This window comes from Pogoniulus pusillus, chromosome Z (genome assembly GCF_015220805.1).
Source record: "Pogoniulus pusillus isolate bPogPus1 chromosome Z, bPogPus1.pri, whole genome shotgun sequence".
Lineage (NCBI taxonomy): Eukaryota > Metazoa > Chordata > Aves > Piciformes > Lybiidae > Pogoniulus > Pogoniulus pusillus.
In genome coordinates this window covers 84,754,788-84,782,112 of record NC_087309.1, presented here as the reverse complement: position 1 = coordinate 84,782,112, position 27,325 = coordinate 84,754,788, and the positions used below count along the sequence as shown (strand labels likewise).

The window sequence follows — 27,325 nt, the reverse complement described above, 5'->3', positions numbered from 1 at the left end:
GAATGCTAACACAGATTTGTAAGAACTTTTTTGACTGAACAGTCCATTTACTTTTGAAAATAAATTGTCCAAGTTGGTGCTGTCAATACTGTCACAGATTGGGGTTTTTCATTGTGGATTATATCATGCTGTGAAGTGACTGATCGCTGTCTTGGCAGAAAGATGCATTATGACCATTACTGCCTGCCAGTGACAATTTTTCCCTTAATATAGGAATTCCTACTTCTTATGAAGGCCAGCTGGAAGCAGCTAATGCATTACAGCACCTTTCTCAGTTGTTGGCCATGGGAATACGTATTCTCTCCAGAATATATATCTTTGGCAGGGAACAGAAAGAAGGAATTTTGGGTAAAGTCTGTGCATGCCAAGTGAAAGGATTGTTATATTTAATGCCTAGGTTTCTGTCCTTGAGATTATGTCTAAAAGAAGTTCAGAAGTAGGACAAAATTCTAACAGGGTGGGTAGATTTTATTTGAAAGAAAGAAAAACTTAAAAAAACCCAAAAGCTGTTAACTGTATTTATCCAGGAGATGTTTTGTGATCTTTAACAGGAATGCTTTACATGTCTTGCTGCATGAACAGTTTTACAGTACTTTTAGGACTGTGTCCAAAATGTACAGATTAACAGCCACATAAAAAAGAACTCTGGCTGCATAGTAGAACATTTAGTCTAAACCTACAAACACAGTTTTCCTATGAGAATTTTTTTGCTCTTCAGCTCCATGGCCTTAAAGCATAGGTCATCTGAACAATCAGAAGTAAAATGTAATTAACCACCACTAAAACAAGTATGTGGAAGAGTGACATTTGAGAGATGGAGGAGTTGAGAATAAGAAGCATAGAAAAGTATTCTTCATTCAGTAGTAATAAAAGCTGTGAGTTGAAGTTAATATGAGATACATGATTAATTGCTACAGGTTGCTATAGGTTGGTTTGGAGTTGACACTTTTTATAAATTTTCTTTCTGTAAGTTTTATATTAATATATTTATAAAGTCATGAAAAACAAGCCACTGACTACTGCTTCAGCTAGTACCTACACGTGTCTGTGTAGTAGGAGTATCAAAATGAGAGTCAGCTGTTCCTTTGAGTTGCCTCTAACGAACAGAAGTTGAAGTCTTCTATTTAAATTGCAAGAAGTCCATACCTTTGCAGGATGAAAATAAAAATATTATGGACACCTTTTATGCTCCAGTATCAGTAACTGCTCTCAGTCTTACCAGCCATTGAATAATGTGTATGCAGCACAAATTCAGATTTCATACCACTTCATGGAGACAAACAGAAATCTCTTTATCATTTCAACAACATCCTGGCCTGTATCAGGAATAGTGTGGCCAGCATCAGTAGGGAAGTAATAATGTACTGATGAGACCACATCTCCTATACTCTTTTTTTGGGCCACTCACTACAAGAAGGACATTGACTTGCTGGAGTGTGTTCAGAGAAGTGCAACAAAAATGGTGAAAGGTCTAGAGCACATGTGGCTGAAGGAGCTGGGATTGTTTAGTCTGAAGAAGAGGGGACACCTTATTGCTCTCTACTTGAAGGGAGATTGTAGTGAGGTGAATGCTGGTCTCTTCTCCCTAGAATGAAGTGATAGGATGAGAGGAAGTGGCCTCAGATTATGCAGGGGAGGTTTAGATTGGATATTAGGAAATTTTTCATTACTGAAAGAATGGTAAGACATTGGAATAGGTTGCCTAGGGAGGTGGTGGAATTATCATCCCCAGAGGTGTTCAAAACACATGTGGATATGGCACTTTGGAACATGGTTTAATTTCCATGGTGATGTTAAGACAATGGTTGGATTTAATGGTCTTAGAAGTCTTTTCAAATTAAAACAATTTTATGACTCTATGGTCATTTTTGTTGCCAGCAAACGCACTAGTAAATGCCATATCTGAAATGTGATTTCCCCATTTCATAATGGTTTAGATATGAGATAATATAGATACGGTTTCCAGTCAGTAGAATTCTTCATTCTGAAATGGGACACCAGTGTTGATGGTGTGAGTACAGCTGTACTATAGGGTCCCTGCTTGACTGTGAAACAGTAGTGGTTTGGAAAAACCTGTACTTGTAATCTAATCAAGGTGGGTTTTTGAAAGTTCTGGATTGCAAATCAGTGTGGTAGCCCTACCTCTTCACAGTTTTTTTTTCCCAAACATCTTACAAGACTTAATAAAAGTACTTGATTTTGTAAAACAAGAATAAATATTAAGTTAAAAATCAGTACATTTCTGTGAAAAGAAGAAAAACCAAACTTCCTTATTTCCTGCTTTGCCACTTCCTATATGACATGAGACATATTTATTTTCCCATCTTTTGGCAACAGTTTCTTCCTCTAAATTTGAGTGCTGACAAGTAGGTCATGAAAGACTAAGATTGTTTGCAGGATGTGTATGTCTTTGGATAGAAAACTATATTGTACTGCTCCATAATGCTCTCTGAAATAACTCACAAAGGTCAGTGGTGGCTTAAGTCATTAAAGAGATGTTAATTCACCAATTAAGATGTTAATGACAAAATCTTCCCAAATTATTCATAGAAACTCAAGGCCTAAACGCTGATTGCATATTATCTCAGTTGCAGTCATGAGACAGGGTGAGTGATTTGCCATTGGAATGGGCTGCCCAGGGAGGTGGTGGAGTCACCATCTCTGGAAGTGTTCAAGAAAATGCTGGATGAGGCACTTAGTGACATGGTCTACTTGACTGGATAGGGCTGGGTGACAGGTTGGACTGGATGAGCTTGGAGGTCTCTTCCAACCTGGTTGGTTCTATGAGGAGCTTTCAGGCTAGAGCTCATGTGATATAAAGAAGACATGACTGCTGACAGAATGCTCCCCACAATGGCACCTGCAGGCATGAATTGTTGCACATTATCAGTTAGAAGATAGAGCACTGAAGCCCATTGTGCCAGCAGAAGTCTAGTGTTTCCAAATCCCATTCTCTCCTCTAGTATTCCAGATGGCTAGGTGGTACTTTAGAATAGCCAAAGATTAAGGACAGACACATTATTTTTAGGAGATTTTATGTGCCAAATCTACCTGTTTGTCCTGTTCTCCTCCTCTATAGCTGTTAAAAGACGCATACATGCGGTAAGCTCACACATACTCTAACTTTGATAAACTTACCTGTGTTTTACTGCAAGGAAGAAAATACAAAATACCTCTAAATTAAGAGCATGGATAATCTTTAATGATTACCTCCACCTCATCACTTTTATTGTATTATCATATTACCTCCATCTTTCCTTCATTCTTGAAGTTTGGAGGATTTTGTGTTGTTGCTTTTGTTTGTTTTTTAATGTTCTTATTCCATTCTCTCACTTGCTATTCCATTGAAATATGCCAATGGATAACCTCTCTGAACTTATGGAGAGGGGAATCCAAAAAGTACCTGGAATCTTGTCAGCAGCAAAATCAAAGTTCTGGCTACCAATTAAATTGGAGTATATGATTATTCATGTTTACCATGTGCATAATGTTGGCCATTGGAGAAAGTCAGCAGCACAGGGAAAAGGCAGAGAATCCAGAAAAAAAGAATTCTGCTGAGATGTTTTCACTCATACAGTTTAAAAGCAGTACACTAAATTCAAATGTGATGGCAGACTACTACCTCAGAAAGACTTCAGTACTAGCTACATTCTATTCTGTAAACAGCATATTTCCTCATATATTGTTATGGTTAGTATTGAATAGAAAATTATGTATTCATAAATCTAATATCTTTGCAAGCAAGTATATCAGATTAACTATGCAATACATTACAGTTCTTTATCAACTTTATCCTGATACACATTGCTGAGAACAGAAGCAAAATCAAGTCTACTTGCTGCCTCTATAGAATGCCAGAGTTTGATTTCACATCATTACATGCTGAAGTGTGCTTTGGCCCTTGTTCAGTCTCTTGGGAAAATACTATTTCTTGTAGTTTCATGAGTCTCAAATCTCCTTATGTACATATTTGAGTGAAAGCCCTCTATTTCTCACTCGGTATGTGTAAATCTTACCTCCAATTAGCAGTGTTAAAAATGTCACTCAAAAGCACACAGAAAAGAAAACTGAAGGATAAAAACCCTATAGTGTTTCCCACACTCAAAATTTATTCTTTTGTAGCAGAAAAACATACTTCCCCACCTCCATCTTGAAGCAGCATGATTGGGAAACCTCTTTTGTTATAGCACACTCTCCTAGTCTTTCTCATGTCAGTATTTTTTCTGCTGCTTGAAGCTTCTCAACGGAAAGTGTTCTGACTATTGATGTAATTTAAATTTTGTAGAATAAAAATATTTTCAGGATTATGTGGATGGTAGTGACAATTTTCAGCTTTACCTGTGCTCCTGTCATTCATGGCTAGAAACTGATTCATATTTTTAAATGTCCATTATAGAAAATTAATCTAAACTTAATTAAATACATGAGAACTTGAGCCAAAGTCACAGTATCATCATCATCAGGGTTGGAAGAGACCTCACAGATCATCAAGTCCAACCCTTTACCACAGAGCTCAAGGCTAGACCATGGGACCAAGTGCCACATCCAACCTTGCCTTGAAGTGCCCCAGGGACGGCGACTCCACCACCTCCCCAGGCAGCCCATTCCAGTGCCCAATGACTCTCTCAGTGAAGAACTTTCTCCTCACCTCCAGCCTAAATTTCCCCTGGCGCAGCCTGAGGCTGTGTCCTCTCATTCTGGTGCTGGCCACCTGAGAGAAGAGAGCAACCTCCTCCTGGCCACAACCACCCCTCAGGTAGTTGTAGACAGCAATAAGGTCACCCCTGAGCCTCCTCTTCTCCAGGCTAAACAATCCCAGCTCCCTCAGCCTCTCCTTGTAGGGCTTGTGCTCGAGGCCTCTCACCAGCCTCGTCGCCCTTCTCTGGACACGCTCAAGCATCTCAACGTCCCTTCTAAACTGGGGGGCCCAGAATTGAACACAATACTCAAGGTGTGGTCTAACCAGAGCAGAGTACAGGGGCAGAATGACCTCCCTGCTCCTGCTGGCCACACCATTCCTGATGCAGGCCAGGATGCCACTGGCTCTCTTGGCCACCTGGGCACACTGCTGGCTCATGTTCAGGCAGGTATCAATCAGTACCCCCAGATCCCTCTCTGTCTGGCTGCTCTCCAGCCACTCCGACCCTAGCCTGTATCTCTGCATGGGGTTGTTGTAGCCAAAGTGCAGCACCCTGCACTTGGAGCTATTGAACCCCACCCCATTGGACTCTGCCCATCTGTACAGGCGGTCAAAGTCATTAGCAGGTAGGAGCAAATCACAGGTTTTTTTTTAATCATTTACAGTTAAAGCATAGAACATACGTCAATGAGCACAAAAGTAATTCAAGCCCTGTGAAACTTTGTTCACAAAAAGTCAGTGAAGGGGAAGGCATGTATTTTGTTGATTTGGACTAGGTTTTGTACACATCCATCCAGCACTGCCTAAGTTTTCATTCTGTATGTTACTGTGATAGAAGCAGAACATTAGTCATTGCTCTTTTATTTTCTCATCTCATTTTCTGTGGCAACAAGGTGATTAAAATCTTATTAAAGACCAGGGGCAGCATGTCTCATGTTGTTTGTTTTATTTGCGGGACAAATATGTAAACTTGCAAAGACAGAAGGCACACCCTCTGCTCGGTAGTAAGAGTGCTTTTGCACTGTCAAAGCAAAGGATTAATTAAAAATGGCTTCTCTCAGTGAAAATAAGAGCATTTTCAGATTTTTTACATTACTTTCACCTCTTGTAAGAGTAAACTGTGATACAGATACAAGAGAACACCCCCTGCTCCCTTCAGAAACATTGCTGTATTTTAGTTATATCCCAGGCTCAACAAAACGGACCTTGACAACAGCAGGATGCTAGAATTAGTCCTTCAATAAATACTGTCAATGTTTTTGTGCTTTTAAAATTTACTTTTTATTTAGCTAACAGAATGAAAAGCAGAAATCCTGAAATGCTGACAACTGAAGGAGCAGCCACTGACTTCACCTGGAGTAGGATTTCACCTTCATGTTTGCAGACAAAAATCGCTTTCCAGTGAATGTGTGTCTTCTGTGTGTTCCAGTGCTCCGTCAGCTGCGGCAAAGGGATGCAGTCCCGAGTCATTCAGTGCATGCACAAGATCACAGGAAGGCATGGAAATGAGTGCTTTTCCTCAGAAAAGCCTGCAGCCTACAGACCTTGTCATCTCCACCCATGCAATGAGAAAATTAATGTCAATACAATAACATCACCTAGGTTAGGTAAGAGTCAAAATTATATGTTTCTGCTGGAAGTCTTATTTCTCTCTGTAGAGTAATGACACTCTCATTTTACAGTGAAATAGTACTCAGACAATGTAAATTCTGTATAGATTCTCATCTCTCTACCTCAGTTTTCCAGTGTGTACATCACAGAGACTGTATGTCAGAATGGTGAAGGGTTTGTTTGTCCAGAAAAGGACCGAATTATGAGTCTGTATGGTATTATGGACAGAAAACATCATAGATGAAAACACATTTATATTAGAGAGATGGTTCTATCCACTCAATTCTATCAAACATCTCTAAAATAGGAAAATACTTTGTTTTCTTCTTTGAATCTCTACAAACTGTGTTACTGTGATACTTGTGAGATCAAGGAGGCCCTTACTTGTTTCTCAGATACAGGCAACTCTTCAATTACATTTAGTTCAAATGCTTACAATGTATGCCTGATGGAGTAGAATACATGAAGAAAAATCACTAACATGAAGAAATTTCCTATTCCTGGAACTTGGATCTCTATTAGCTTTGAAGAAATTATGTTACTGTGTAACTACAGAACTGTTAGTTGTTATTTCCTAGTGGATTGTTTCATGATGGTCTTACCATTAAGTCCCTAAATCATTCATCTGCTTCTTGAGAATGACTATGTTAGTTGTTATTTCCTAGTGGATTGTTTCATGATGGTCTTACCATTAAGTCCCTAAATCATTCATCTGCTTCTTGAGAATGACTATAGCATATTCAAAGGCTTCCTGTAATGCAACATACCTTTTCCAGACAATATTTGTGGAAAGCAAGTTTAACATTTCAGGCTGTATATAATCCTTCCTGTAAGTTAATCAAGGACATTTGTCTTTGAAGTGTTTACATTTCCATGTAGTAGTCATTATTACAATTTGATGGCTGAGATGGCAGCTGTTGCTTATGGCCACCATTTCACTGTTAAAAGGTTGCCTTTCATACACTGTCTTCCTTTGTAGAAGTGATCTGTTAGAAGCAAGACACCACCACGTCATTACTGACACTCTTCTGGTGAGGTACAAGTACCTTGGTGTCATAGACTAAAGTGAATCATAGTGTTTCAAAGGAAAAAATACAGAATTAGAGTCATTAGAATTTGCCTTCATGTGAAGCACCACACACACACACACACACACACACACACACACACACACAAAAGGCTACATTACCCTTGTGGAATGGATTAGGCATCATTAATATTAGTTGTCTACAGGTCAGCCTCATCCAGCAGCTGTCAGAATCCAATCATTTGGAATATTAACAGCTCAAAGATACACAATGCAATGCTTCTCTTCAATATATTGATCATTTTGGTCTCCAATTCCATTCCTATTATACAGTGTATATCCTCTGGATTTGGGAGTAAGGCAAGTGGAACCTGGTGTGAATTTCAGAAACTCTACTATTATTGAAAATATGCTCTGTTTCTCTTTCCCTTCTTTTAAAAGAGTAACTCATATCTTCTGTGAGACTGACATTTTTTTTTCAATTCAATTTTAACAATCATTTGTCTATGATTTCTGTTTCTTGTGCTCTGTTTTTCACTCTCTTTCCATATTAATTCCATGCATGCACTACAGTTTAACTGAATGTGTAAAAATCCAAATTTGGTACTTACTTCTTTAGCAATTGCTGTAAGAGGCTTTTGTAGGCAAAACAAGTGGGTGTATTAACACACAGTTCCACAGTACATATGAAATTATGCCTGTTTTGTACAGTAGCCATACAACAGAAATAAGGCTTCTCCATCTGAATACTGAAGGACAGCTAGAGAGAACTGAATAGTTGTAACAACCATGGCAGGAGGCAGAGTAAACCAAATAGTGGCTTTTTGGCTAGTGTGGTGTCATTATAGTTTCAGAAGATTTCTGATAAAGAAATTGGTAGTCAGGGATTCCCATAGTTAAAAGCAGTAACAGAGTACTAATGGAGCAATCTGAATAACTGGGTGAAGGTAAGACGTGAAAGATGTGACAGTAAGGATTAATAGCCTGACGTTGACGTGGAGGAGTGATGAAAAAGAGGGTGATGCAGTCAGACCAGTGCAATGGAAGAAAATTAAAATCCCAAACATTTTGAATATATTGGAGAGGTGAGAAAAAGGTTGGAAAGATAAGTCCTTGTGCACTTGAGAAGCCTAAAATGGGATAGTTAGGCCTGGACACATGTATTTGCCAATATATCAACTGTCATTGACTCCATGTTGTAAGTTTAATTTTTCTAGATAAAAACTGATTTCCATTACAAAACACACCATGGCACTTGCTAACTGTCTTCAAACGTTATGAGTGCCTCTTACTGTGGTCTCTGTAGTGTTCAGGCTAGCAAGACAATATATTTCTGTTACTTTGAACAAAAAAGTGGGACAAAACTATAAGTCTTGTAGATAATTTCACTCGTGAAAAAAGATGATGGTAGATGTGTAGTTTTGTTCAGTTTTCATTCATTAACAACACAAAACAAAGTCTTGATTTCTTCAGCAAGAGCTGATCAGAAGACCAGCAGCATCAGTCTCTATGCTTTTAATTCCTACATTTCCCTACCTGCCTCTGATTTTCAAAAGATACTCTTTTAGGTGTCACTAAGAACTCCATTCTTGTAATGTTCAAGTTGAGGCTTCTTGTTTTCAAAGCGGCAAATTCAATCTCAGACTGAGGGCAATGTCAACAAGAGCTCCTGCTCTGGGAGCTGTTGCTGGGGCTAGCTCTGCAGTCCCCGAGTACCCATGGTTCCAGCTCCATCCCGCTTCTGTATTCATGTGAAAGATGGGCTTCAATCTCGCATGACAATACAGCTGCATGGCATTAAAACAACTACTTTCAATGCAAGTTAATCCAATTTTTTAATCAATCTAGCCTTAAAAAAATTCTAATGTTGAAAATACTGACAGCATGATGATTTTTTTTGGTCTTTTATTAAATATCTACATCTATTCTTTTCCTTCCACAGGTATGCTTCTGGTGTCCTTGTTACCTTTGCTATGTGATTCTTTGCTAATAAATATAACAATAACATGTATTTGATTTTGTTATTGTTGTTTCACAGCTGCTTTGACATTCAAGTGCCTGGGAGACCAGTGGCCTGTATACTGCAGGGTGATAAGAGAGAAGAACCTCTGTCAAGACATGAGGTGGTATCAGCGGTGCTGTGAGACTTGCAGGGACTTTTATGCGCAAAAAATGCAACAGAAAAGTTGACCTCTATCAGACTGGCTGGCTCTTCACTCTTTGCAATCTTACTATTTATAAACACACTTGTTCACACACACAGACACAAACACACACTCTTCTTCAGGCCAAATATTACATATTACAGATTACCTATAATTTAATCAAAGTAATTTATTTTTGCCTGCCAGACATTCTTAATCGTTTTGATTAGTCAGCCAACTTGTTTTATCTTCTGAAATTTGCATAATTAATTCTTATAGGAACACTTTTGGATACATTTATCAGAATGTTTATGAAATAGTAACTAGTATTTTAAATGTTTATTTTCAGTAGGGTCATGTCTCTGTTGCCAAAAAGAAAAGAAAAGAAAATATAAGAAAAAAAAAGAAAAAGGAAAAAAAAAAGTCATGCTATCTTGAATTTATTTTAATTTAGCTGAATAGCTTTGTTGTATATGGAAACAAAGCTCATTTTATTACATTTTTGGAATTCAAAGTCAGAATGATCTTGTGTATTTTGCAACAGATGTTGAGGTGAGTAAGCTAACATTATTGAATAGGTTATTACAGAATGTATTGTGAAATCAGTTAATTTGATTTAGAAACTAAAGGGGATAATCTACTGTAACTTATAAACAAGAATATTAAGATAGCTAAGTAGGAATTTTGATCATTCTCATGGACACATACTTGAACACAGATATTAAATCAATGAAACACTGTAGAGATTTACACTGAATCACTGTTGCACTGTTTGAGGTAGTGTAGAGAAATGCAGTTCTAGAACTTGTACCATCCTATGAGTCCACCTCTGTACTGTTTTAACACGTCACTTGATTTTAAATGTTTTGAAGCAAAAGACTTATGCCCCTCTATACCTTTGTGTGTCCTTCTGCAGATTTATGAATGGAAGAGTCCTTCCTCCTACCACTTCTATAAATGAATCTGATTAATATTTTCAGTTCTCTGTGGATGATATAGAAAATAGCATTGTAATACTACTTTAGTTTTATCTTTGTTGTATGAAAAAGTCTTTATAAAAATTAAATGTTTTACAGTGTTGTGAAACGTTATGAACAGCTAAAATTTTCCTTATGAGAAAATATTGTACATGATTCACATGATTTTTACAGTTTCAATAAAAGTAAAGCTTCTTTTGTTATTTGGATTCTCTTTTTTTTGGGGCGTCTGTGTGTTGTAGCTGAATCCATAGAGCCCTGCATCACAACAGGTACAGCTACAGCAATCCTTAAAAGAAATGCCTCTTAGGCAAAAAAGGAAATGCATATTTACTTGAGTTTTTGTTATGTAGGGGTAATTAATGCAAGATTTTTTTTTTCCAAAATTAATACTGCTTATTAATTTTTATATTCAGAACTCTTGCCATTCCTGACCACTAATTTTAATAATCATTGTTTCCTCACTCGGTCATGGGAACATTATAAAAAGGAATAACTAGATTTAGAAATACCTAGCAAAAATATATAAACATAAATTGAATTGGAAGAGAAGGTTCCTGGGTCAATATACTGCTTGCCCACAAGATGGACTCAGGGAGCTCCTTTCTGCTTATGGCAGCAGACTAAGTGCATTACAAGAGGCTTTAAGTATTTACTCACAAAATACTATCTTCTGACTTGTGGAGCTAACTACAGCTTCAGACAGTACCCAAAACACTTTCAGGGAATTCTGTCAGTCTTATCAGCTGCTGAGGCATCTGATTCTTCCCAGGCTTCACAGAATGCTGGGAAAAGGAGACAGACTATCTCTGACCTAGTCCTGGACAATCTGTGTACCTCCAGGACTTCCTGTCTTGGCAGGAGACTTTCAGGTGGAGGCAGGATGTCTTTCATTGTGCAGTCTTAGCACGATGTCACACTGGCTATGCAAGCCAATTGCATGGAGGCACATACAGCCTATTCACACACACAGTATCACACAGTATCATCAGGGTTGGAAGAGACCTTACAGATCATCAAGTCCAACCCTTTACCACAGAGCTCAAGGCTAGACCATGGCACCAAGTGCCCTCCACAACATTTACACAGCACCTTTCTCACTGAGCACACCCTTTCCCTCTCTCCAGCAGGCTGCCATGCCATGCTCCTGCCACGCATGGGTCAGTCCAGGACCAAGATCTATCCATTTGGATGGACCCTCTGTCAATTTCAGAGGGATCCAACCTCTGTGAAAAATGCCCCATGGGCTACCACCACCCGGTTTATTCCTGGTAAACTTCAGGCAGTAGAGTTTCCAGGCAGTTCAGGATGCTATAAGGCAGTAAGGCAGTATACTGCCAGGCGTGGACAGTAATAGCAGCAGGCAACAGCAGTCACAAATACAATGGCAGAGCATGTTGTGTTTACATGATCATCTTTTTATCAGTGTAGTCGAAGACTGATGAGTCTTTGAACACAGAATAGCCAATCAGAATGGGAGTTAGCCAAGCTTGACCATAGTAGGTGAAAACATAGGCTTGCTTTACCCAAATTAGGGAAAAACAAAGGACTTATACAAAGCAAGCACAAGCTAAGTGTGTGTACCTTGTTTACCACAGGATCTAAACAAGTCTGAGCAGGCCAGAGTCCTTAGACTCAGTGGCTCCAGGTTCTTTGTCCTCTCTCCTGCTGTTGCTTCTCCCCAAAACAGATGGAGGGAGAGCAGAAAAAACATGTCTGGGCAGGCCAGGATATGTGTAAGCCTATTTTGGCCTATTTAGGCCTACCACAACAGTTGTTCCTTTAAATTCCTTTTGAAGAGTCTAGTCTATGGATATGATGTAGGTGTCCACATAATTTAGTATGTTGAGGCCCTTAATCAGGACTGTAATTCTGTCCAGGATGAGTACTTAGTCACAGTCTTTACTCCCACTGAATTCACATGCTTTGAAATGACTGTAGTGCCAAAGTTGTTGTTTTGGTATGTTACTACTATGTGTTCAAAACCAGCAAGTCTAACAATGCACTGATGTATGATTTTAAATTAAGCATCTTCTGGTTAGGAAGGAAGGAAGGAATTAGATTACTGTCTGTGAAAAGAAAATATAGTGATGTCTATATTACCCATTCATTCTTCTGGGACATATGAAAACAAGGGCACAAAGAGAACCTATCAGGTCAATTGTAAACAGAAAACTAGAAGTCCCTAGAGAAATGTTAAGAGCTCTTAAAAAAGGGGCCCAAACTAAGAGAGACTTGAAATGCATCAAAAGCTTGAAATGCATCAAAAGCTAAGCCATCTAAGGAGTCAGTGGGACCATTTGATAATACAAGTGTGACAGAGGGCAAAACAAACCTAGGAAAAGGAAGTTCAGTGAATTGTGTTGGCCTTTCCAGCTGAAATGCTGCAGAGGTTTTCATACACTGCAAGTTACTTATAGCAGAGATGTCATAGAGACTGAATCAAGCTGAAGGAAACATAAGAGAATCTTGGATGCTAGCAGGCACCTGAAGTAGTTGTCAGTTGAGAATCCTGGAAGAAGACAATTGGGCTATTGCAGAACTCCTTGCCATGGTACGTAAACTATTGTTTCAAACACCCAGTCAGCCAGAGGACTGGCAGATTTCAGTGTAATCCCTGCATGTAGAAAAGGAGATTTTTAGGAGATCCTTTGAACTGACTAGGGAGTCTTGAGTTCCTTTTCCTGTGCCGTAATAGGCAATAAAAGGAGTATGATACCTGAGCACCTGGCTAAGTAGGGGCTGTCAGGAAAGAGTCAGCCTGGCTTCACTTTTGTCCTGAGCAAATAAGATTTGTGGACATAGTGGACATAGAAGTCTTTTACAGGGTTCCACAGTACAGGATATTCAAGGAACTACATTCGCATAGGAGTACAGGAGCAATCTCTGTGCCTTCAAACCTGGTTAAAGGAATGGAAGCAAAATGGTTATCTTTCAATGATGTGGATGGTAGTGATGTGGATTGTGAACTATTTGAAGGAAAGAAGCCAGAGTTGTGTTCAACAGGACAGAGTCTAGTGGGGTCTTTCAGGGGTCAGTAGTGGGGCCATTGCTGTTCAATGTACATCAACTACCTAGATGAGGGCACAGAGTGCACTGCCAGCAAGTTTGCTGATGACACAAATCTGGGAGGAATGGCCGACACACTGGAGGGCTGTGCTGCCACTCAATGAGACTTAGGCTGGAGGGCTGGGCAGGGAGAAACTGAATGAAACAGAATAAGGGCAAGTGTAGCCATTAGGACATCTGGGAAAGAACAGCCTCATATAGGTTGAGGACTGACCTGTTGGACAGCAGTGTAGAGGAAAGGGATTGTGGTGGTTTGAGGCCAACTGGAATATTTTAAGGAGAGAAATTAGATTATTGGCGGTGAAAAGAAAATATAGTGATGTCTATATTACCCATTCATTCTGCTGGTACATATGAAAACAAGGACACAAAGAAAGGTAAGTCAGTCTCTGTCTGGCTGTTGCCTTATTAACTCTTCTGCCTGAACCTGCACATTCCCAACTAATCATTCTAGTTCTAACACCTCTCACTGACCTTTCCAGTTCACCCTGCACGTAAAGGAGATTCTGAGATAAGGGTATACAAGGGGTAGAAAGAAGGAGGGATGTTGGTTGGAAGCCCCTCTTGGGCAGTCTGGCTGCTGGGAGGGGTTTTGTTTTACCTTATATATTACGGTATATAGTTGTAAATATCTGTAATATATTGCATATATGTGCTTGTAAATTGTGTCAGCTGTTAAGTATAAAGCTTCATTTCTTAACTTCTAGCCAGCTGAGTTAATCTGGTTAATCTAGTGTGTGTGTGTGTGTGTGTGTATTTAAACTCCCAAACTACTACAGGGACCTAGAAGTCCTGGTGGATAGAAGGAAGACCATGAGCAATGTGTCCCAGTGGCCAAAAAGGCAAATGGTACTCTGTGGTGTATTAGAACGGCTGTGGTTAGTAGGTCAAGGGAGGTTTTCCTCTCCCCCTACTCCATCCTAGTGAGGCCAGGTCTGGAATATTGTGTCCAGTTCTTCACCCTACATTTCAACAAGAAGAGAGAACTGCCTTAACAATTCCAGCAAAGATGCTTAGGGAAGTGGAACCGCTGTTATGAGGAAAGTCTAAGTGAATTGGATCTCTCCAATGATAGGACAAGTGGCAGTGGCTGCAATCTGGAGCCTAAAAGGTTCCATGTGAGCATAAAGAAAAGCTTTTTCACTGTGAGGATGCCATGGAAGGCCAAAATAGGCCACATTTGGTCTAAACATGTCCTGGCTTGCCCAGACATGTTTCCCTGCTCTCCCTCCTCCTGCTGATGGGAGAAGCAACAGTGAGAAAGGGGAAAAAAAGGCCCAATGCCTTTGAGTATCCACTTCTTCCAAACTTCTAAACAAGGTACACTGATGTGTTTTCACACTTGTTTGTGTGTTCTGCCCTAAATAGGTAAAAGCAAGCTCTGACTTCACCTAATATGGTTAAGTTTGGCAAAGTGCCATTCTGATTGGCTAGTCTGTGGCCAAAGACCCATTAGTCTCAGAATGGGACTAGAGAAAAGAGACAAGCAAGTAAACACAACATGCTCTGCCATTGCTCTGCCTTGCTTGCTTCTGTCAGTGTTCTGCCTCAGTGAGCTTCTACCTCATTGCTCTCTGCCATGCTCTGCAACATTCTACCTGCCACATAATACCAAGCCCTGATGCTTTGGGTTTACATGCCTGGAAACTCCCTTGTCTCAGTTTACCAGAGGATTGGCATTAATTGCCTTCACGCAATAGGCTTGCTTAGCCAGTGTGACATTGTGCCCATCTGCACATCCACAAGACATCCTGCCTGCCCCTCTGCAAAGCTCTGTGCTGAATCTGGAGTCCAAGAGGAACCAAAATCAGGTCACAGATCATCTGCCTCTCTCCCAGCACTCTGTCAATACCTAGGAAGACCAGAAGGCCAAGAAGACACCAACAGAACTACCTGCAAGTGTTTGGGTACTGTCTGGAAACTGTAGTTAGCCTTGGGATTCTGGAGATATAATTTCTGTGAGTAAATGCTCCAAAGCCTCCTTTGCAAAACTCTGTGAACTCTTAAGTGAATCCAAAGCCTTAAGCAGAAAGGAGCTTCTCGAGTTCCCCTAGTAGGCAAGCGGTATAATCAATCACAAGAACTTCTTTCTAGTTCTAATGGTTTAATGTTTGTTGTATTATTGTTAGTCAGTTATTAAGTGTTCTAGACTCTGTTCTCATCTGTGTAATGTTGCAAAGAACTTGTTATTATTAAGACTGTGGCCAGTAGTGAGGCTCCTGAAAATCAAAATTAAACAATACTAATTCTGGAAAATCCCTCTCATACCTTACCAGGTATCATATATGATCCCTCACAGGGTCATAAAACACTAGAGCAGGCTGCCCAAAGAGGTTTATGAATCTCCTTCTCTGAAGACATTCAAAACCCTTCTGTATGCTTTCCTGTGTGACCTGCTGTAGGTGATCCTGTGCTAATAGAGCAGTTGGACTAGATGATTTTCCAACCCCAATGTTCTGTTATTCTGTGGTTTTGTGTAAATAGAGGAGTCAGCAGTATGATGATGCCTTTTTTTTTTTTTTTTTTATCATCAATGGCTTGAGGAAGAGAGCAAAAAGTGAAATCTCTGGCTCTACAGGTGATGCTAAGCTCCTCTGGTTAGTCCTTTGATGCCTCATTTGGCAAGGAGCCCACAAGATTGAAGGACTGTGCAAGACAACAGCCAACAGACTTTGATGTGGTTACACCTAGGGTGGCATATCTATGGAAAATAGCCTAAACTATTCCTACAAGACATAGAACGTGCATCTGGCAGTCAGAGATCAACAAAAATCAAAGTATTATTGGTAAGTGTAGTCTCATGTTATTAGGCCTATGAAAATAGTGGGAAATAAAGCAAAAAAAAAAAAAATGGATATAGTCAGAAGCCTTTTAAGCAGATGAAGTTATGAAGCTCCTTTCTAGGGGTGGAAATATCAGAAGATTTGAAAAGCAGTTAGAGACCACATAGACCAGCATAGAGCACAAGTCCTGGGAATAAATAAAAGGCCTGGGAATAGATACTACCACAACAAGATAGTGTGGTTTTATTTTGACTATTTCCAGGAATGAGGCCTCAATCACATCCCTGGGCAGCTGTTCCAGCATTTTAACATACTTATTGTAAAGAACTTCTTCATAATATCCAACCTATCTCTACCCTGCTACAGTTCAAAACCATTGCCCCTCATCCTCTCACTACAAGCCCTTCTGAACAGTCCTTCCCCAGATGTCCTGCCAATCTCCATGGAGCCTTCTTCACGCTGAACAGCCTAAATTCTTTCAGCCTGTCTTCACAGGAGAGGTGCTTATGGGAGAATAAAAGGAGAATGAACTCAGAAAGTAGCCAAGTGTACACAGTCTTGTTTACACCTCTTTTTTACTTTTTCAAACACAGTGATAGATCCTGGGCATTTGGGATCTGACCTAGTGAGAAGTCTGTTCTTATGTTAGGCCTAATGAAACTAAATGATGTTGGTAAGTAAATTCACACAGATTCACACCACATTGTATGCTAGTATAGCATGGCAGAATCCCATGTTCAAAGAGATGCTGGAAAAGAGAGATGTTTAAGAAAGAAGGCATAGTTTTATATACCCAGATATTTTCACACAGAAATTACTCCTGTCTTAATTCTGCATAAGGACAAAGGGAGTCTACATGTCATGATAAGCCTTAAAACAGCAGCTTCATGGTAGTCCTTTAGTGGTACATTATAGAGGTCACTGTAGAAGCTTCCGGGCTTCTTTATGTTGAGGAGTCTGAGTTCTAACTGTAGCATCTGCCTGCCCAGAAGCATGTATGCCTACTCAGAAATATAGTCACTACCATCTTGTTTGTGGCTTGGCATAAATACTTCGAGTATCTACTTAAAAGGTGATAGATTAACAATTTGTAACAGGTACGCTGTAAAGTAATTGTCAATAAATATATGCAAGGACAAATCATGAGCTTTCTAATTAGATAAGGGTTTTAACTCCTATGTATACCAAAGCATTAATTTATTACATTAAGATATCACATGAGTTCACATTTTAAAGAACAGCTTACTGATTTATTTTTTCACATTTCAGCAATCTTCAGTAAAGAAAATATATTGAACTAATTCTATGGCGTCCACACAATGTTAAAATGTTTGTGGTGTCCTAGTTCTCAGCACTAATTAGATTCAAACTAGGTTTCTCTGGATTTTCAACAATGAACTTTCAGAAACCTATCCTCTGTGCCAGTGTCATGAAAAAATAGACATATTTTAGAAAAACTGAATGATTGGAGAGGAAAAAAGGTTAAAATAAACATGAGGAGATGAGCTTTCCTGGTTGTAACACACAGCCATGATAAGAAGGGAAATTCTACTAGCAGAAAGTCAGAAGAACTTATAAAATTATTATGAAAATGCCAAATCTCAAAATAAAATAATAAAATTGAAGGGACTGAGACTATACTGTTGAAGTTAGTAAGACTTTTTTTTTTTTCCCATTCACTTCACTTGAACAGAAGCAGAATCGTTTCTCTGAAAACCTCTGCTATCAATTACTTGAAACAATCTCATATTTTCTCAGGGTCAAAAAGAATTTACTGTGAAATGGATCCCTCAACCCAAAGAAGTGCATGTCATAGCTGATATGGAAAACGGTAATGACCCACAGAGCACAATGGAGCCTCTTAACACTGCCACAGAAAAGGATGAGTTGCTTTGGAGGGGAGCTGCTTCTAATTTGCTGGGGGGAAAAGCTTACTTTGAAGTATCATAAGCTTGACTTTTTTGGCAGGTCACTTGAGGAAGTGCTGGTATGCATTTAAGTGTCTCATGCATCTACTCACTGGTACTCTGTTAGCTTTAATGAACACATTATGCATCTATCAAAATAGACCTTGACTTGAAAACTTAAGCTAGGCACTTATAGAAACATGTCCTGTCTGCTCTGCCATTTCTAAACAATCTTTTATCATTGCTGGATGATATAAGTGAGCCTGACACCAAACAGGGGTCAGATACAGTTTCAGGAAGCTGTTGTATCCTTCTTCACGTCATTAATAATAGAGGGAGCATGCACAGCCAGGGATCAGAAGCTGTGGCTGTTTTCATTAGTACTCCACAGGACAGAAAACATGGACTTCTCCGCTTTGCCAAACAACAACCATCCTGATAAATTCCTGCAACTGGAAGTGAAGTCTTTAGTGAAAAACTCTGCATTTCTACAAGCCAGCCTGGCAAAATTCCCAGAAGCAGCTTTACCTGGAGTGCAACGGTGGCACAACAGGGTCTATTTACAGGTAAGATCTAAAAATGGCTGATATTTTTTCCCCATTTTTCTACCTCATTTTTGAGATCAGGACACTAAAGGCATGAGGTTGAGGCTTAAGCTGTGAATTCAGTTTCCTGCATCTCTGAAGCTGCATCACTAATATCTCTGTACATTTTGCCACTGACTACAGGGAGGATGAGGCTTTAGCAGAATAATGCTCTTCAGGGTAGTCCATTGACCGGTTTTCAGTACATTAGGCTTCCTGCTGTTCATTGTAGCACTTTCATAGCATTCCCCAGAAACTCTACTGATGTTAAATACCAATTAATTGTACTAAAGGGATGAACAAAAGGCACTCTCTGAAGTAATAAGAAAAAAAAATTCAGACTTAGATCTGAAAGCCAGGTCGTTAAAAGGTACACTAGAGACAGCATGAGAGATTCTTGCTAGTGTCTCACAAGCCTATATAGGTCTTCATAACTCACCATAGCTTCTTTTTTATTTTGACTTGGTTTTCTCAGTTCTAATTAGACCTTGCTTTCGACAGACAGATGTTGAAAGTGTGAAATACTCTCGCTGTATTAACCTAGGTTGTTATATAGAGGTAGAAGCAGTTTCTTACTAAAAATGTAAATATGTATTGCCTACTAGAGGCCCTGGAGTCGGCAGAGGAGAAATTCATGTCTGGATCAGCAGCAGTACAGCTGCATCAGCTCACACCCCTCTGGGCCCCACTTGCTGCTCCACAGTGCTCCTTTCCCGCTGCCTGGGGAGCCTCTCGCCTTTCTCCACCCCTAGCATGAGCAAAAGCTGCAAGGTCTGGTTCTTGTCAAGGGATGGAGACACACATAAGCGTTTGGGGCCGGGCGTGGGTGTTAGGGGGGGGTGAGTGTGGAATGTGGAGAAAGGGTCTGCATCCTGAGGGTCCTAAGGGTGACATTCTGGTCCTCCAGTGGGAACTGAGGAAGAGCAAGCCAAAAAAACATCAACCCTGGGGGAGGGGAAGAAAATTAAAGTTTCCCGCAGCTAATTCCAGTTGCAATTCTCCTCCCTCAGACATTTCTACCCATCAGCACCCCAAACCCCGTCGCTCCCTCACAGAGACCATTCCAGTCCTCATCCACACGGAAAAGTCCTCCCTCCATAAAAAACCTGCTTCCATGACACCCCTCACATTCACTAGCCTCTTTCCTACCCCAGACACCCTCCCCTTTGCCTACTCCTATGCCTCCAGCCACCTCTGCCCATATTGTACTTTTTTTTTTCCTGGCAATTCCCCGTGGAAAGCTGGGAAGGGAGGATGCACGGTTTCCCCTTGTCTCCCATGCAAAGAGCCCAAACCAAGGGAAGGAGCCTGCGGGATCCCAAACAATGGGATATGGTGCAATGCCGGCCTCGCTCCCCGCCCCACCTAAGCCCTTCTTTTGTGCAGGAGGGAAGCAGCCACACACAGAGCCTCCTCCACAGCAGGGATCCTTCTCCCCATTGTTGTTAAACAGGACGCACTGTCACCGAGCCAGGGCTGCAGAGCTGCAGGACGATTAAAAATGCGTGTGGAGCCCTGTGCTTTTTCTACGTGTGATCTGCCCTTTGCCACCAGCGAGAGGGTTTTCCTGGAACTCTGTTCCCAGCCCTGGGATGACCATTTCAAAAGAAATGTCTGTGCTCCCCATGTCTCCATAAATGCAGATTGCAATGCGGTATGTTTTGTAAATGTTACAGCCGAGGCACAACCTATACTTTTAAGTGCAGTCACTAGTGAATTCAAGCTGTCCAGAAAAAATTCATAGTGCCTTATTCTTTCTCCCGCATGAGCTCGCCTCCTTTTTTCTCCCTTTTGGTGACAATCAAATGAAGGGAAAACAACTGATGAGTTCCAGACATTAGAATAAACGCTATGGCACAGTGGAGAACTAATGGTGAAGGAATAAGATGTTTTTTCTTTAAGACGAGAGAACTAATGGGGTGAAGGGTTAGTTAATTCAGAAACAGAAATGGGGCAGGACGGGCACGACTGACAGAGTCCCAAAGTAATTAAACCTTAAGAGAAGCTTAAATTCCTTCTTCAGAAATGTATGTATAATTTGCATTATTAAGTAATCTGAAAAAAAAGAGAAAAAGTGGAGTAAGCATATTTTGACCCAGAGATGGAACTACCACTGACTCTCTCTAGATCTTCAGGTATTTTGCAGAATCTGTTTTGTACATGCTAGCCAGGTGTGTCAAAGGACAAACTGTTCTTAGAGAAACATGAGTAATAACAGCTTTCTTGCTCCTGAGTATATGTAGATTGGACAGTAATAAATGTCTAAAGAGATGAGCATTTACCATCTTGCTAAATGACCACTTATTTTGCCAACACATTCTTAGAATTCTCCATATCTATGATGCTCTGTGTATATGCTGCTCCCTCCTTCCATTAAGTGAATAGTAACATAAATTGCTTATTATTTCATCTGCTCTCTTCTCATTCAGACTGGCTTGTTGGATACAGTGTATATTGTATACATTCTGCAGCACATAGGGGTACATAAGTTTACAATAATTTCCTCTTTCACTGAACATTTGCTTCATGAATCAGGATCAAAACATAGAAGTCTGTGAAAACTGGAGATGTTTTGAATCTCAAAAAAAATTTGCCAGAATTAGTACTATACAGGAATATTTTTTGTATCTAATCTCCTTCTGTTTTTCTGCTTTTATAAACACATGTGTTTCATGTAATCTTCTTTGTACTTCCATGAATGATTTCTTGGACCTAATTTTTTAAAAGAAAATTTATGTGCTTCAGGCTTCTATCTTCCTTTTTTTTTCCTAACTAAACTCTAGGACATACCTCCTGCAGAAGTTTCTCGGACAAGCATTTGTTTTGCATTCAAATCTGTTCTCCCGATTAGTTTGTCCTTTCAATGTCTGCTCTCTAAAACTTCCACAAACTATCTTCTACCTCTAATGCCAGTCCAGTTCTCATGGCAAAATCCTGCTGACTCTCCTGTTTTACTCCTGCTGTACCTCTGCTTCGAGTTGCCATATTTTCCTGTTCACATGCCCATGAAAAGGAAGGTAGACCAGACAGAAAGGGCAAAAGGTCTTGCCACAAATCACTTTCTTTATAAACAATTTTTGCATCATGCCATCTCTCCCAAGTTTTGGAGCATTTCATTTAAAACGGCTTTAGAAATTACTGTCAAGTCTTTTCACAACATTTTAGCCTAGAGAAACTGAGCATCCCCTGGTGAGATAGTTCACGTTCTTCAACAAAATGTTCTCCAAGCTGAACTGTCTAGCAAGCCTGAGGGAAGCATCATTAAAGTAAACGATAAATTTTAAATAATAATAATAATAATAATAATAATAATAATAATAATAATAATAATAATACAAAACAAATGGCTATCAGAAATAAACTACGGCTACAAAACACCAACATAGCTGAACTCTGGCTGGTACAAGCCAGGAAGCTTCAGTGACAACTGAAATTGCAATGCATAGAGTAATACAGTTTCAGAATATGTCCAGGCTAAGGAATGACATATGGAAATTATGAACTAACAGAGCGACTGGGAGAGCACTGAGGATCCACTCCCCTACTAATAGTAATTAGTAATTCATGGGAAATATGCTTAGTCACTTTTTCATGCCTTAGTGATAAGAATGCCAGCACGATGCCTCCTCCTAGGGTTTCTTAGGAAAAACTCTGTTCCTCCTCCACCTTTCCTTTCTGATGGAAACCACCGCGCCTGCCCTAGATCAACTCATTTATGTCTGTGAAGAGGCGCTAATGGGTTAGTTCTGTTTTGCTAATGACAAAAGCAGAATTCGCACTGTCACGGTTCAGTAGGAGTACATGGGAGAAGTGTGAGCACGAGGCAAGGCAGAAGCAGGTCTCAGGAAGCCGATGTACCACCTGAAACGCAGATTGGTGATGGACAAATTTGAAGTGTCAGTGAAGAAAGTCACATTGAACCAATACGTTGAACAGCTTGCCTTGGACTGACTGCTTGTATTCCTCCATGAAATTACAGATCAAAAAATACAGTAACTACCATTTTACTGGCTTCTAAAGAGGCTCTTACAGATGTGTTTAGCAGCAGCATGTGAGTTTACCAAATTGTGATGCTGTCAGTGTTGTTTGTCTTCTCCCTTGCCGCACGCATGCTCTAAGAGGTCCAAGATAACAATTGATGCCACTGGAAGACTGCTCACATGTCTATATATTTAGTTAGCCTTGAGTTCTGAAAGTATCCAAATTAAGGACTCTTCCTCAGTTGAATGAAGGATCTCTGACATCCTGACATGGGTCTAGTAGTCAACAGTGCAAAAGAACTGCAAACCCCTGCTGTCAGAGATGCAAGTCCAGTCAACAGCCACTTATACATCGTTACCCCTCAGCTTCATTCTGCCTTGTTCTTACAGTTCTGCTACTGCATCATATGCTCGTAGCTTTCATCAGAGCTGCATCTTCCATCAGTGTTCGACAGCAGAGGCTCTCTTTCAGCAGGCATTATAGTGCAAAAGAGTTTAATGTTCATGCTTTCCCCAGAAGAAAGAAAATGTTCCCAGTGTGAGGAGTCAGACTTCCTATACTGCAGAGTAAATGTTTGCGAAGATAAGAAAAAGTGTTGCATGTGTAATTTAATTAATTCTTCTATTGTATAAATTGTAATTCTGGAAGGGAGCCTGTGTCATAGATAAAATTTATACCTTACAGAGAGAAAAGAGAAATGTCACTGAGCTACCAGGCTTAGACTCGAACGGAGTCAGTCAAGAAATGATAGACAAAGCCCTTGGAAAACACATTACACCCATCACCTTGAAATCCACAATCAAAAGCAATCCCCTATATAGTGACATACAGGTGGAGGATGACTGGGAAGAGAACAAAAGGAGCCCTTCCTGGACTGTGCAAGACTATGACAAGCACTCGCTGCACTCTGACTTGGCAAGCCACATAAAGGTAATATGCTGCTACAAGAAATTGAAGCAAACTGAATTGCTGTGAGCTGAGCAGTGTATGCATGAGCCACTTTGGTTGTTTTGGTGGAATTCCAGAAGTAAATATGGACATATTTTCTGGTACAGACATGACACTAGCACGGGTCTGATAATCACAGAATCACAGAACTTTAAAGGTTGGAAGGGACCTCCAGAGATTGAGTCCAACTCCCCTGCCAAAGCAGGACCACCTAGGGCAGTCCACACAGAAATGTATCCAGGTGGGTTTTGAAAATCTCCAGAGATGAAGACTCCACAACCTCTCTGGGCAGCCTGTTCCAGTGCTCTGTCACCCTCACTGTAAAGAAGTTTCTCCTCATGTTTGTAGCTGTTGATCCTTGTCTTACTGCTGTGAGCCACTGAAAAAGAGATTGGCCTCATCCACTTGACACCCACCCCTCATATATTTATAGACATTAGTAAGATCTCCTCCCAGTCTTCTCTCCTTCAGACTCAACAGCCCTAGGTGTCTCAGTCTCTTTTCACAGGGGAGCTGTTCAAATCCCCCAGTCATCTTCATGGCTCTCTGATAAATATTTTCCACCAGGTCCCTGTCTCTCCTGAACTGCGAAGCCCAAAATTTGGCACAGTGTTCTCACTGTGGTCCCACTAGGGCAGAGCAGAGTGGGAGAAGAACTTCCCTAGACCTGCTGGACACACTTTTCTTGATGCACTCCAGGATGGCACTGGCTGTCTTGCCACAAGGGCACATTGGTGTCCCATGGAGAACTTGTCTATCAGGACTCCAAGGGTTTTTTTCTACGAAGAAGGCAATTAAAAGAAAATTAAGTATCTGGTTAGACTACAGAAATTCCAGTTCTGTAGAGCATGACATTACATTTCAACATCTCACATCTCAACTGCCCCATTTATATAAGGAAGAACTACAGATGAAGCACTTAAACACCACATGCCCACTTTAATAACTGTTCATAGCATCATTGTGTTATGAAACATCTATTTCCCCAGTCTCATCCACATTATAGAATTGTTTTGCTTGGAAAGAACCTTTAAGGTCATCAAGTCTAACTGCTGGTCTAACACCACCATGGCTATTAATCCAAGTCCTGAAGTGGCATGTCAACATGGTTTTTGAACACCTCCAGGGATGCATATTCAGCCACCTCCTGGGGCAACCTATTCCAATGCCTGACCACTCTTTCAGTAAGTATTTTTTCCCCTAATATCCAATCTAAACATTCCCTGGCACACCTTTACTTTCATTGTATCACTTGTTATTAGGAAGAAGAGATATAACCTCAGTATAACCTTCTTTCAGGTAGCTGTAGAGAGCAATAAAATATCCACTCAGCTTCCTCTTCTCCAGATTAAACAACTCTAGTTCTCTCAGCCACTGCTCAGAAGACTCATGTTCTAGATCCTTTGCAATCTTTGTTGCCCTTCTCTGGACAAGCTTCAGCACTTCTATATCCTTCTTGCAGTGAGGGGCCCAAAACTGAACACAGTGTTTGAGGTGGGGCCTCACCAGTGCCAAGTACAAGGGCACCAGCCCTTCCCTGATCCTGCTAATCACCCTATTCCTGATCCAGTATGCTGTTGGCCTTCCTGGCCACCTGCTGCCCAGCCACGGCTAACCCAGGGTCAGAGGGCTCTCAACCAGTACCCCTAGGTCCTCTTCTGTCAGGCATCTTTTGAGCCACTTTCCCCCAAGCTTGTACCATTGCATGGAGCTGTTGTGACTCAGGTGCAGTACCCAGTACTTTACCTTGTTGTATCTCACAGTTGACCTTGGCCCATCAATCCAGCATGTCCAGATCCCTCTGCAGAGCCTTTCTCCCTTCAAGCAGATCCACACTCCTGGCCCATTCCAATGTCACCTGCAAACCTACTGAGGGTGCACTCAGTTCCCTCATCCAGATCACTGATAAAGATACTAAAAAATATGCAGGATCCTACCTGACTATGAACTGGCACAAATGACTTTTAGGTTTACTTTTCTAAGTAATGTGGTTTTATTTTTATGTTCTGGCTTTTTCAAAAGGGACTTAGGCCTGTGTTTATGAATCAGACATTTCTTCTCAAGACAACATGGTTTCTTCCAGGTTTCTTAATTGCATTTCAGTGACTGGTGTTCTACATTTGGCTGTTGATTGAAAATTGTGTTTTTAATTTCCCACAGTGGAATATGTGCAGCATCAGGGAAATAGCTCAACCTATGTCCAAATTAAAAAAAAAAATTGTAGTTATGTAGTGATACCTCATATTTATTAATCACTATCTGTTAGTAGTCAAAATACTCCTGGATACGTTTTAATGACTTTGTGCACAAAAGACAAGCACTTAGGGTTTTTTTGTTTGTTTGTTTGTTTTTATTTTCTTTTAGGAAAATCCTAATGATCTGCACTTCTGGATGGGGGATATTTATACTCCTGGGTATGATACCTTGCTAAAAAAGAAAGAAAGAGAAAAAAAACATTCCAAATGTTGCCGAATCATCCTGCTCACAGTACTAGCTGTTTGCATCCTGATTACCATAGTCACACTCAGTGTTTTACTTAGTACAGTCAAATGTTGTTGATGGGAATTTTTTCAATAAACACTTTTATTAAGTTATTCTCCTCCCTTGTTTTATTCCAATTATTTTAATTTTTTTTCCACAAATACTTTTTTTTTTTTTTTTTGACCTCACTGTTTTATAATGTTCAGGAACTTTAGAGGCTGGAAGGGACCTCCAGAGATCATTGAGTCCAACCTCCCTGCCAAGGCACGATCTCCTAGGGTAGTTCAGACAGAAATGCATCCAGGTGGGTTTTGAAAGTCTCCAGAGAAAAAGACTCCACAACCTCTCTGGGCAGCCTGTTCTACTGCTCTGTCACCCTCAATATAAAGAATTTTCTCATGTTGAGGTGAAACCTTCTATGTTTGAGTTTGTAGCCATTGCTTCTTGTCTTACTGCTGCCGAGCGGTGAAAAGAGATTGGCACCATTCACTTGACACTCACCCCTCATATATTTATATACATTGATGAAATCTCCTCTCAGTCTTCTCTCCTCCAGACTACACAGTCTCAGGTCTCCCAGGCTCCCTTTATATGGGAGATGCTCAAGTCCCTCAGTCATCCTTGTGGATCTCCTATCGACTCTTCGCAGCAGGTCCGTGTCTCTCTTGAATTGGGGAGCCCAAAACTGGCCACAGTATTCCAGCTGTGGTCTCACCAGGGCAGAGTAGAGGGGGAGGCAAACCTCCCTAGACCTGCTGGACAGACATTTCCTGAAGCATCCCAGGATGCCTGTTGATGAGGTGAAATTAATTGATGCGAGATTGTATTTTCCAAAATTAATATTGTTTATTAATTTTGATACTCAGAGCTCTCACCATCCCTGACCACTAATTTTAATAATATTTCAAGTCTTACACGGGTGTGGAAACATTCTATGGATAATATCTACATCTATTATAATCAGCAAAATATATAAACATTAATTGAACTGGAAGAGACTATTCCCATGGTCAAATTCTGTTTGCCCACTAGATGGGCAGAGGCAGCAGAGAATTACAAAGAGGCATTGAGTATTTACTCACAGATTATTATTATTACTCTCAAGGGGGGTAGCCACAGTCCAGACAGTACCCAAACGCTTTCAAGGGATTCTGTCTTGTTGGACGTTGAGACT

General features: G+C 40.4%; 2 protein-coding genes across 5 annotated transcripts in view; both read left to right on the top strand.

Moving 5' to 3' along the window:
- The window catches only part of ADAMTS19 (ADAM metallopeptidase with thrombospondin type 1 motif 19), a 189,406-nt gene extending 178,850 nt beyond the window's left edge, over positions 1–10,556 (top strand). For 2 of the 4 annotated variants that reach the window (XM_064140284.1, XM_064140287.1), the window contains 2 exons: positions 6,069–6,246; positions 9,316–10,556. In XM_064140284.1, the coding sequence (XP_063996354.1) occupies positions 6,069–6,246; positions 9,316–9,467 (330 nt within the window). In that variant the 3' untranslated portion in view covers positions 9,468–10,556. The remainder of the gene's footprint in view (positions 1–6,068; positions 6,247–9,315) is intronic. The other 2 variants (XM_064140285.1, XM_064140286.1) reach the window with 2 other exon arrangements.
- An 8,002-nt stretch (positions 10,557–18,558) lies between these two features.
- On the top strand, positions 18,559–26,229 carry MINAR2 (membrane integral NOTCH2 associated receptor 2). Its single transcript, XM_064176352.1, has 3 exons — positions 18,559–18,723; positions 23,407–23,652; positions 26,035–26,229. Exons 1-3 carry the CDS (start codon positions 18,559–18,561, stop codon positions 26,227–26,229), a joined length of 606 nt encoding a protein of 201 aa, XP_064032422.1.
- Positions 26,230–27,325: the final 1,096 nt, after the last annotated feature.